Source organism: Borostomias antarcticus (genome assembly GCF_949987555.1).
Source record: "Borostomias antarcticus genome assembly, chromosome: 6".
Lineage (NCBI taxonomy): Eukaryota > Metazoa > Chordata > Actinopteri > Stomiiformes > Stomiidae > Borostomias > Borostomias antarcticus.
This window is the reverse complement of record NC_140239.1, coordinates 16,489,370-16,500,632: the sequence shown is the minus strand read 5'-3', so window position 1 is coordinate 16,500,632 and position 11,263 is coordinate 16,489,370. Positions and strand designations below refer to the sequence as shown.

At 44.4% G+C, this 11,263-nt stretch overlaps 1 protein-coding gene across 6 annotated transcripts; it reads right to left on the bottom strand.

Moving 5' to 3' along the window:
- Window positions 1–219: 219 nt before the first annotated feature.
- On the bottom strand, window positions 220–10,787 carry LOC311310743 (uncharacterized protein). 6 transcript variants are annotated; one of them, XM_084440281.1, is made up of 17 exons: window positions 10,663–10,787; window positions 10,049–10,154; window positions 8,908–9,047; window positions 8,603–8,665; window positions 8,113–8,219; window positions 5,627–5,801; window positions 5,345–5,430; window positions 4,755–5,211; window positions 4,291–4,392; window positions 3,615–3,757; window positions 3,363–3,506; window positions 3,077–3,232; window positions 2,535–2,691; window positions 2,082–2,330; window positions 1,578–1,744; window positions 1,329–1,462; window positions 220–416 (listed from the first exon to the last, which is right to left on the bottom strand). In XM_084440281.1, the coding sequence occupies exons 1-6, from the start codon at window positions 10,696–10,698 to the stop codon at window positions 5,696–5,698; spliced, it is 558 nt and encodes a 185-aa protein (XP_084296407.1). In that variant the 5' UTR covers window positions 10,699–10,787; the 3' UTR covers window positions 220–416; window positions 1,329–1,462; window positions 1,578–1,744; window positions 2,082–2,330; window positions 2,535–2,691; window positions 3,077–3,232; window positions 3,363–3,506; window positions 3,615–3,757; window positions 4,291–4,392; window positions 4,755–5,211; window positions 5,345–5,430; window positions 5,627–5,695. The 6 variants fall into 6 exon arrangements, with proteins under 6 accessions (XP_084296407.1, XP_084296406.1, XP_084296405.1 ...); XM_084440280.1 differs by lacking the exon at window positions 2,082–2,330 and having other exon boundaries at window positions 5,345–5,480; XM_084440279.1 differs by lacking the exon at window positions 2,082–2,330.
- Window positions 10,788–11,263: the final 476 nt, after the last annotated feature.

Below are 11,263 nucleotides of genomic sequence, written 5' to 3'. Positions count from 1 at the left end.
ACTCACATGGCTTTATTCTCTCCCAAAACGTTTTCGCCATTAACAAATGAGAACAGATAGATAGATACTTTAATAATTCCAGTGTGGGGAAATTGGGTGTTTCAGCAGCGGAAAAGTATGGGGGAAAAACGTGTCAAAATCAACTAGGCTACTGTACTTGGAGGACATCACAGTTGAATAATGCCAAAGACAACTCAAACAGAAGTCTCAATAGGTTTGTAACTTTAATGAGCACGTGCACACACACAGCCCAGAGCCGCAATCATCTCCATGGTGTAGGCCAGGCCCATGTGACTGGAGCTGACAGAGTGGCAACAGTCGATCTGCTTCCTCCTCTATGTGCAGGTCTGGTTTGACCAGGACCAGCCTCCAGCCACACACTGGGTCACACACACATATGGAGATCTCCTCATAGACTGGAGGGAGGGAGGGAGGTGAGAGACAGAGAAAAATATATAAAAAAATATTTTTTTTTAAATACATCAAATATGAACACAAACGCACACCAACACAAAGACAATCACTTCTGGATGTAGATGAGAATGTTAGATCCACTTCCAGACACTCTAATAACGCTGTCGTTTGCCAGGCTCATACTACAGGATATTTGGGCCGATTCAACCCCTATTCATCCCTCCCGACAATCGGAGGAGAAATCTGGTCTGGAACGTTTGTTGGAACCGATGTTCGGCCCAGATGATCTTGTAATATTAAGGGTGTTACAGACCCAATCTTGAACCTCCCGATCGGCTCACAGACCCCTAAACATGTTTGATATGTAGATTATTACGTCACTACATTACAAGCAAGACGGCAGTGGTTTGTTGCTCCCTCGGGCACGATAATATCCTGTAATGTGTGATGAATATCTGTTAAGATTATCCTTATGTGTGTAATGCAACCCGATTTAGAAATCGGTGCAGACCTTTAAAATCCTGTAGTGCGAGCCTGGGATTATTGTGATGAATCGAGAGTGAGACATGCAGATCAGACCATCATGTACTGAATGTTTTAGCCATTTGCTGTCCTCGTCCACACACACACACACTCTCTCTCTCTCTCCCTCTCACTGGCACAACAGCCAGGATCCTCCCTCTTAAGCACCTACTGCATTTTTAGTTTGCTATTCTTCACTTTGCTTTCAGCACTAGATTATGCTCCAAGTCTCTTGTATTAAAAAATGAGATGCACTTGTGAGTTCTGGCAATTAGTAGTACACTGACCTTTCCTATGTTAAATGTGATTATAGTAAGTCACTTTGGATAAAAGTGTCAGCTAAATGACTGTAATGTAGTTAAGAGTGCGTGTGTGTGTGTGCGTGGCGTTACCTGCATGCGGTTCATGGACTCTGAGCTGGTCCAGCTGGTTGGCAGAGCTGAGCGCCTCAAGGCGGATGTTGTCAGCTTCATCTTCTTCTCCTGAGCTCGCTGTATCACTGTCTCCGCTTCGTCAGTCCGACAGCCTGTGCAGACAGACACGCACAGTTCCAACTCATCAGGCAGATACACTATCAAACATGAATGAACCAATACAGGTCATCAGAACTCAAAAACATCATGATGAGGGGCAGTCCATACAGTGAGTTGGAGTGTGTGCTCCTTAGCATGTGGCTGGAGGGAGTGGATCTGTTGTGGGAGAGTTTGAGGGAGGAGGGCAGGGAGGAGTCAGTATTCTCCTCAATGTTGGAGTTGGAGGAGGCAGAATTGGGATACTTATTCTTGCTGAATAAGAAGGAGCTCTGCATCTGTGGAAGACAAATACATACAGGATGTGTAAGGAGGAATACGCTCCCAAAATGAAACCGCAGAGTAAGAGGCATGGGAAGCGAGGGAGAGTGGAGGAGAAGATCTATGAAAAATTGCAAGTGAGAGCTAGTCAGTCACTAAGAGAGAAGAGAGCGAGGTGAAGAGAGAACACTAGGGAGACGGTGACTTGAGCATGTGCTCTAAACGCAAACGCTTAAGGATGTAGTGCGAGTATATACAATTATTACTACTAAGTGATATAGAGGGTGTCAGTATGCATTCTTTCAGAGCGTTCTGGAGACTGCTATACATGCAGATGAGATGCTCATGACTTACTCGGACGGTTTGGCTCCACTGGGTCCTTTAGCATCAACTATCAGACGCTAAGGAAAATAATCTATTGTAATTAATAACAGTGGCTCCACTGCAGCCGTTGCGTTTGATGCCTGCGTCCGACATTAAGAGAATCTACTAGGTTCATTTCTTGATTTTTGATGGACGCTGACTGTTGACGCTGACGGACGCAGTGGAGCCAAGGGGTTAGAAGGCGTGTCTGGTGAAGCACAGCTGGCAAGGTCTGAACTCCTGTGTGAAGGAACAGACAAGGTCAGGCAGAGTCATGCAGGGTGTCGAGGGAAGACAGGTTGCAGCCAATCACCTTCTCAGACACAAAAACACATTATCTTGTCTTAGTGGAGCTGCTGTCATTAATTACAATGGATTCATTTCCTTAGCATCTGATGGTTGACACTGACGGATGCAGTGGAGCCAAGGGATTAGATTGCCTACCTGTTATTTTAAGAGTTGTTCACAGGCCTTTTTGGTCGATACAATATCGTACACAGACAGGTGCTGCTTCTGAAGAGTCCAGCTGCTCAAGGGCTGCACTGACTTCAAAATGGCATCACATTGTTCCTAATTACAATTCAGATGGTCTCTGGTTCTGCTGTAGGAGAAACAGATATGGGAAGAATATGCACACTGTATGTTATAACTGAGCCGACTCAGGTGTAGAGGAAAGGGTAAGCACCTGAGCAAGTAATCACACCAGTATTATTGATCTGATATAACATGTTGTTCAGCTAAAAGCAGTCGGAGGCATTATCATCACATAGGTATTTGCTACGCTCTGAATCAACAAACGGCATGGCACAGCCCAACTAGCACTCTCAGACACTCGTAACCAAATCATTGATTCTAATTTGGTTTTGTCACATAGCTCATAACGCACGTGTCAGCGCTGTTGCTTGATGGGTGAGTTGTGTACATGCTATTGCTATAATAAATAATCCTGGGGGGGGGGGGGGGGGGCATGTGGTTATGTTACATACCTACTAGATATTCTATATACACTAGATGTTCTAGATAGTCCATTGCCTGGGTGGCTGGGGTCTTTCAAGATCCTGTTGGCCTTGGTCTTGTATCTTAAATGGTTGATGTAGATGTCCTCAAGGTATGTTCCCCCCAAAGGTACGTTCAGCTGATCTCTGTAGATAGATAGATAGATAGATAGATAGATACAGGTGAGGTTAACGCTGTGCTGGGACAGTCCAGGGCTGAGTTTCCCCAGAGGCATCCAAGCGCTACGTTCATCGTAAGCTACGGCGTTCTTCTTACCGCTTAGTGCCTCTGGGAAACTCAGCCCAGGGCCAGAGGTGTGTGTGGTGCAGAGGTGAGGAAGAGATAGCGGCCCGGGACTGGGACTGGCTGCAGCCCTGACTCTCCAGCTTCAGACGGTCGTTCTGCCTTCAGCCTCTCCATCTGTCCCAGGGGGAACACAGCTGTTAGTCAACACCATAGCTCAGAAGACGTGTGTATGTGTGCGTGTGATCGTGTTACCTGTGTGTGCCTGTGTGTGTGTGGTGTTACCTCTGTGCGGTTCATGGACTCTGAGCTGGTCCAGCTGGTGGGCAGAGCTGAGCGCCTCAAGGCGGATGTTGTCTGCTTCATCTCAGTCTCCCCAAGCTCGCTGCATCACCGTGTCTGCTTCACCATCCAAACAGTCCGACAGCCTGTGCAGACAAGTTAGAACATACTCTGGGTGGATACACTTATCAAACATGAATACACAAAACACCAGTCTTTAGGACTCAACATCACGATGAGGGGCAGTCCGTCAAGTGAGTTGGAGTGTAAGCATGCAGAAGAGCAGAGCATCACAGCTACTAGTTAATAAACTCCAACACAGGAATCAGTGGTGCTGGGTGAGAAGCTACGGTGTGGTAAAATCACTTTACTGAGTCACATTGATTGTGATTAGGACCAGCAGACATTAACACACACTGGGTAGAGTGTGCAAAGGTGTATTAGCCGGGTATTCATCTTCATACAAGCTATTCAACTACTACTGAACTAAAAGATGCCATCAGTACCAAGAATGATATCTTGACTGCCGTTTGAGACAGCATTGTTACCGCACGTGATTTTAGCCTCATCATCTTGCCTTTGTTTTTTGTTTATTTTATATATTGTACAGCACTTTGGTGCAACTTCTGTTGATTTTAAACGTGCTTTATAAATAAAGCTGACCTTGACCATCACTCACCTCCACCTCAAACACTGGAATGAACACCAGGGTGTCTCTATCATTGACGGGCTGTTCGCCTAGCTTCACCGCGTAGTTCCGCAACAGGTATGCTTTTCCACTCTGAAAAGCAAGGAATACAAATGAAGAGGGAGTAGCGCCAACTACAATAGTTAACAAATATTAACCAGCTCTGTTAAGAGTAAAATATTGATTCCGTTTTTCTTTGAATAATATTAATCATTTGAATACGGATTCTGGTGGCCTGTCGGATGACAATAATTAGTGTGAGTACTACAAGTCAAGTATGATCACAAACACTTGTCATTTGTGAACCAGTGCCTACAAGAGTGACCTTAATGCTGAGCAAAACGATCAATACACTGTGGCTTTGAAATGGGTTAGACTATACACTATAATGCTGGTAAGATCATGTTAACTGAAGCTGAGGTGGGCGTCAGGTGGCGACATGCTGGTGTTCTTGCCTTCTGAGTCGATATTGATGGCGTCACCGTCTCTGGCCACCGAAAACACATTGTAGTCACCGCCTCTGGCCACTGAAAACACGTTGTCGTCCTGCGTAAGGATGGTTAGACTTGGCCCTTCCTCATCCATCACTAACCACATTCAGAGCCTGACCCTCTATGGCCGTGTGCTCCTACAGGAAGACAGTCAAGCGTTTGTGCATGCATGTCTGTGGATCAGCGTTAGAAGCGCCACAACTATAACTTGGGACGTGAACTAACCACCACCCGTCCGTCCAGTGAGATAGCCCAGCCTACCACTCATTTACCATAAGAATTTACCCCACGTTTGGTGAACATGGTGCTCAGCACTGCAGTGCAAGTATATGGTCCACTGCCCCCCTTAAGATACACCAAGTGAACCATGTCACCCAGGGCGATGGCGTAACTCCACAGGGAGATCACCCCTATTGGCATTCTGGAAATAAAAATAATTTGACAGTCAGACATTACACACCAATGTGACAAGTCAGAGCAACATACTGGTGAGAGAGAGTGTGTGTGTGTGTGTAATGTTTATGCTGTGAGAGGTTGGCGGTGTGTGAACTCACGTGAGAGCATGGGTGTAGTTGAAGCTGGGAGTGACCCCCAGGAACCCCAGAATTCCCTCCATCACCATGGCAGGGTCAGCGTGAAGCTGGGAGCCATCCACAATGTGCGATTGGACATACCACACAAATCACAACACTGGACTACTTATAATACTGAATATGATGCAAGGTACTAAAGGTGCCAGCATGGGGGTCCCAGCACAGACATGACACACGGAAACATTTAGCAATTTGTGGCAGGGCTGAGTAACTAACTGTAGTTCTAATAGAGACATGGCATACCTGGTTGGGTTGGTAGTGGCGAAGCCAGCACTCCAGGTGAATGACTGACCCAGGTCTAAGGCAGCATTTCTACAGCATGAGTAGGTCTCGTGGGGAGGTCGGCCCTGCCGCCAAAACCCGTTTAAACGTGTGGTTGATGGCCGACGACCATAGGGTCCTGGTGAGCTTGCCGGTGCTACAGTGGGCACACAAAAGGTTAAAGGTGACACTCAAGTCAAGAGTTATTACACGCTGGGTTTTGCGACTTTCCCTTAATTCAGCAAAGCATCTTCCACACCCAGTCAGCCCCCTGCTGTAGCCTGTATATCGATGACAGACTGACACAGACAGACAAGATTTCCTCTCTGGCCCTCTCCCCTCTACACACATTCCCCCTCTTCAATGTGAGCCTATATGAACCTACCAAGTGAGATGTAATGGACTTGCATTACACAAGGATTCAGAAAGAGAGTCATGAGCCAAATCCGAATCAAAAGAGTCATTTGATGAGTCATTTGATGAGCTGAGTTATTGTGTGAGCTGACTAGCAACAGACTGAATTGAATCGTCCAATCACCTACCAATGAAAATGTGAACACAGGGAAACCATCCAATCACCTTGGACAGACATTAATAAAATAATGTTTTAAGGGATTGAGTCAGTCTGAAGAACCTCCTGGAGAAAGTAAGTAACTTGGGTTATAGCAGAGAGTTACCACTCTTTGTTAGCTAGCTATAATTTATAATAATTGGAATTTGACCAACAAAACTTGAGTAAATTATAAAGTTATGTATTTCACAAGTGCCATATGAATCACTTTAACAATTAATTTTCTTAACATTGACTGACTAGCTAGCTCACAGACGCCAACATAGCTAAAGCTCGCCAACAAACTGATGTTGAGTGAGACAACGTTAGCTAGATTAGTGTTACATTATCCACATTAGAGTTACAGCATTAAGTACATGGTTAAAATCCATGTTAAGGTTATTTCTAGCAAAAAATAGTCGTATTTTTGATGAATATAGCTAACGTTTAAGGAGACATAAAAGGCTCGAGAGATTTCATATTTCCCGGGCAAAGCACATCAGTCCTATAGACATACGAATGATTGGTACAGTACTCGTCAGTACTCATCTTTGTTAGCTAGCTATAATTTATCATATTATAATTGTAATTTGATTACAAAACCTAAGTAAATTAAATGTTATGTATTTCACAAGTACCATATGATTCGCTTTAACAGCGAGTTGAGAAACATTGACTGACTAACTAGCTCAGAGCTAGAGCTCGCTCGAGACATTAAATGCTCGAGACATTTCATATTTCCCGGGCATAGCACATCAGTCCCACAGACGATACACATACGAATGGTCTCCATCTATAGCTTAGACAGGGGTTTGCTCAACTAAAGTTGAATAAATAGCAAACATGTAAGCACAGTAACACTTGTCCACTATTCTTACGGTGTCCCATCGACCGCCTCACAATCTCGGCGGCCATATAGATACGCGCGCTATTGATGATTGATAAATGGTGATTCCTCTCCCTGTCATCAGAACCCTTCAAACAAGAACCAGGAGTGTTAGGGGAGGTCTTTGACATGCTGAACCTCAAGGTAACTACTGCTGAATACCAAACTGTTCATTTTGATAGCCTATGTTTAAAAAGTGCAATGCAGTAAGGTAATTAAACAAACATCACAATTTCTCAATCATGTTACCTACAGTCGTGGATCTACTTACTGCCACTGATTGAACACATACAGTGCCTGTTATGTCTCACATCTGTCCTGTTTACTACTGCTTTATAATTACATCCTTCACTGGATCAATATTGAATATGAGTCTGAGGTTTGTTTGTCTGATTACATCAGGCCCAGTGCAGAGGACATCAACTGGGCTTTGTGTCAGACAAAAAACATTACTGCCACCAGCATTGAGGGTTAATCAAAGTCATTGACCACATTGTTTCCTCAGAAGACAGACATCTGGTGACTGATAACATACTCTTCACGAATGCACAGATGCTATACACAAGACTAGTTGGATATAATAGTATAGTATTTTGTACTATATCTTCACTCTGTTGTATAGAATTGCATGGCTATGCCCATAACTTTAAGACCTGTTTGAAAGAACAGGTGTAGGTCTTTAATTACCTCATATTGATACATGTACTTCATTCTAAAGGCCATAGATGGCAAAGTCTATTGGCTGATGGTAGGTGGTATGTTGGCACCCGGTGTTCGGGTTGAGTTTCATGATGTTTATCCTCATTATAGCAGGGCAACACAATCATCTCAGCCCTGCCCAGTGCCTTGCACAGAGATACAGTAGATTTACGCAACTACTACTACCAGAACACACACACCTTAAAGATTTGCTTTGATACACTAGTTTGAGTTAAAAGGCTTCACAAGAGCTAAATACTGTTTTTCTCTGATCTTAAAGCCATTCCCCCAACACACAGAACTGAATCAAGAAGCGATATTGTTGCAAGTGACCTCTTGTGTTCTGGTCCTAGATGAGTCCACCAACATCCCCATGACCTGGAACCTCCCGGCCTCCAGGACCAGGGGACGGCACTCCTTACAGTCCAGGACCAGCGAGCCTGAAATGGAATATATATTTTTTATAGTATAAAAGATATTAAAAATCTGAAAGAACGTGTACATGACATCCGTCACATAACATGTGTGGGCATTTGTAAAGCATAGAACATGCAATTCACTTACTGTGGCCGTGCACTACTAGTACATATATTAAACAACGGGTCTGAGATGGGCTTAAAGGTGAACATGCTGATACTTAAATGGTTTTAAGTAGCTCAAAGTATGAAGGAGTTGACTGCTAAAAACGTACGGAAGATGACATCAAGGAAGACATTCAACATCAGTATACAGCCTTGTTGATACAGAACAAGCAGCATTCATTTAACAATGCTATTTAATGTAAGGGAGGAGGATGGCATATCTGCACATTTATAGTCCTTACCTCTCCATGGTCAATGTCCATAGACTCCAAGTCAACGTCTATGCAACTCCGTTTCAGGTCAATCTCTGATGAGAAGGCGAGAGAGGGAGAGCAAAAGAAGTGGCATAAGAGATCTGTGTTAAAGCTAACAACTGAAAGAGGTATTGGAAGGTTGTAGAGAAGAGTGTGCGCTCTCACCTCACTCCTAAGTGTGTAAGTGATTGGAGGAGGGAACAAGACAGAAATAATAGAGCTGAAAATAGCTGTGTTGAGACAACTGAACCCTCAAGGGAGAGTGAAGCATGTGAAAAAAGAGCAAGACAAACAGTACTGACCTGCATTTTGACAGTGTTCTGATGGTTACATGCGCCAGAGTGGCATTCATGACGGTGGCGGACGCTGTCATTGTGTGATCTGTATAATCCAACAGCTTCTCCCCTAAAGCGTACTGGAAGGAGAGCCGCTACTAAACCACAAACATGGGACATGAAAGGTCATCATTATAAACGTTATCTTTATTTAATTTTACGCTGGCCTAAGACCCAGTGGGTGCTTTGACTTGTTCACTGGTAGATGCAAGCATGCCCAATATGGTGTGGTAAATACAGTCTTATTCAGTACGAGTGTGTAGTAATCCTCACTTGGTCCTTGCAAGCTACCTGGTCTCCAGTGTGTATGTGTTCATCTAAGTTCACATCGTCCACTATGCTTTATAAGCATTCTACTGTAGAATGAAGATGAGTATGTTCAGTCTGTGTAGTGACGAGGCAGTGTTTTCAAAACATCACAGCCAACACCCCTGATATTGTTGTTGTCAGTGAAAATCTTAGAGTTCATTCTGGAGGTCGGCCGTACCTTCAATTACAGCTTAAAGGAAGCTTTCTAACCAAGGTGCTAAAATACCAACATATAGACGAGAGCAGACCATATCACATCTAGGCTACATGTGTAGACTTAGACCCCGTTTACACCTTGCATTAAAATGCGTCTTGTATCGAGATTGTATCTAGATAATGATTTAGCCTGATTACATTTACACCTGGCATTAATATGCGTTTCGAGTATCTTCAACCCGATCCGTTCGAGATCCCACATGCACCCAACTGTGAAAACTGTCTTTAGACAACTCAGGGTCTGAGATGTTGGGACGGTGGCGTGGATAGTGGCGTGGTGGCGAGACTCCGCCCCCTCAGGTCAGAGGTTGTGGGGGGCAGGTCAGTGATTGCCAGGCCATCCCCATGCACCCCTCATTGGAGACCGTGTGTCTATAGCCCACCCCGGGCTGAGCAGTAGCTGTGGAGCTGTTGACCTTTACGAGAGCATGCTTGTGTCCCTAAATTCCAACTTAAGCTGCTCTAAATTCACTTCAATGTAAAGGCATGCCGGCTTGGCGAGCTGAGGAGTGGGAGATATGTGCAAGTAAACATTTCTTATTAAAGATAATGGGTCACTTTCTGAACAACTCACACTCCTCATCGTCATCATCCTCTTCATCTTCCTCTTTCGACTCCTCCTTGGCTTTGACCGTTCCTGTCTTCTTGTAGCTGAAGTGTGTCCCTCTCTTGTTCTGCATCTGTAAAGCACAACAGTTGCAGATTAAGTCAAACACAGAGGCTCCACAGTCAGTGGGACATAGGAGTAGCTATAATGGGCCATTTATTTATCCTCCATCAGCAGGCATCTGATCAAAGTGACACATTCAGTATTGTCCCTCCGACATTAAACAGCTAGCTAGTTAGCTTGCATGATACGTTCATTATTCAGTTAGCCTGCCTCTTGTGCAACGTTCACTTAGTTGCTAGCTAGCTACCGTTGGCTAACTTAGCCAGCTAGCAATTAAGTTCGCAAGGCAGTTTCAGCAGCTAATAACTAGCTAGCTAACTATCGAGAACGGGCATAATCGCTAAGCTGCCTTTGCTAGCTTCTGAGGACTGACCCTGGCTCAAGCTAGCCAGCTACTAGATATTCGATTGAACTTTTGGCTGTAGCTAGAGATCTAGATAGATCACTAGCTGACGTTGCTGTGTTCCCTCACACACACACAGTCCTTCTTCAACAGGGGATAGGTAACGTTAGCTTACCCCATCGCAAGGCAGAATGTAGAGCGTTATATCCATGGTTTCAACTTCGAACTGGATGTAAACAAAAGCGGCGTGCTGCTGTCATGTGTGAGAGATGTCGCCAGAAACTCCAGCAACAATAGCCACAAGCAGTCGACTCGGCCAGCCCACGACTTGACTTATTTCTTCTCCTCTCAGTTTTTTGGCGGATCGCAAAACAACATAAGACGCATACCGCCACCTACATGCCGGAATGTGCAGCATCAGTTTGCCTGTCCACCGTGTCCCCAAATCCCAACTGACACAGCTATTCATTGACTTCAATGCAAAAGCATGCCGGCTTCAGACAGCTCTCTCTCAAAAATTATAAAGGCTACAGCTTAGCTATTGACACCGTAGGAATCCTGAGAACTAATCAGAATCAAGCATTTCAAAGTAATACCAATATATAAGTAATAATAATGAATTAAATGTTTATTAGCATGTGGATATAATGAAGAGACACGATTTAAGTTAAGAACAGTTTTAATATAAAGATTATGCTGACACCATCAAGTTCTTAAAAGAACTCCAGCACAGAAGAGAAAATCCGTGGGGCATAGGCAGCACACTGGATTCTGCT

What these genes read in the sequence shown, in the direction of transcription:
- LOC311310743 (XM_084440280.1), bottom strand. Translation starts at nt 10,698, where the DNA reads ATGGATATAACGCTCTACATTCTGCCTTGCGATGGG. An exon ending in ACATTCTGCCTTGCGATGGG is followed by an intron (nt 10,155 to 10,662) that starts GTAAGCTAACGT and finishes TGTGCTTTACAG; the next exon opens with ATGCAGAACAAGAGAGGGAC. An exon ending in TGGACATTGACCATGGAGAG is followed by an intron (nt 8,220 to 8,602) that starts GTAAGGACTATA and finishes ATTCCATTTCAG; the next exon opens with GCTCGCTGGTCCTGGACTGT.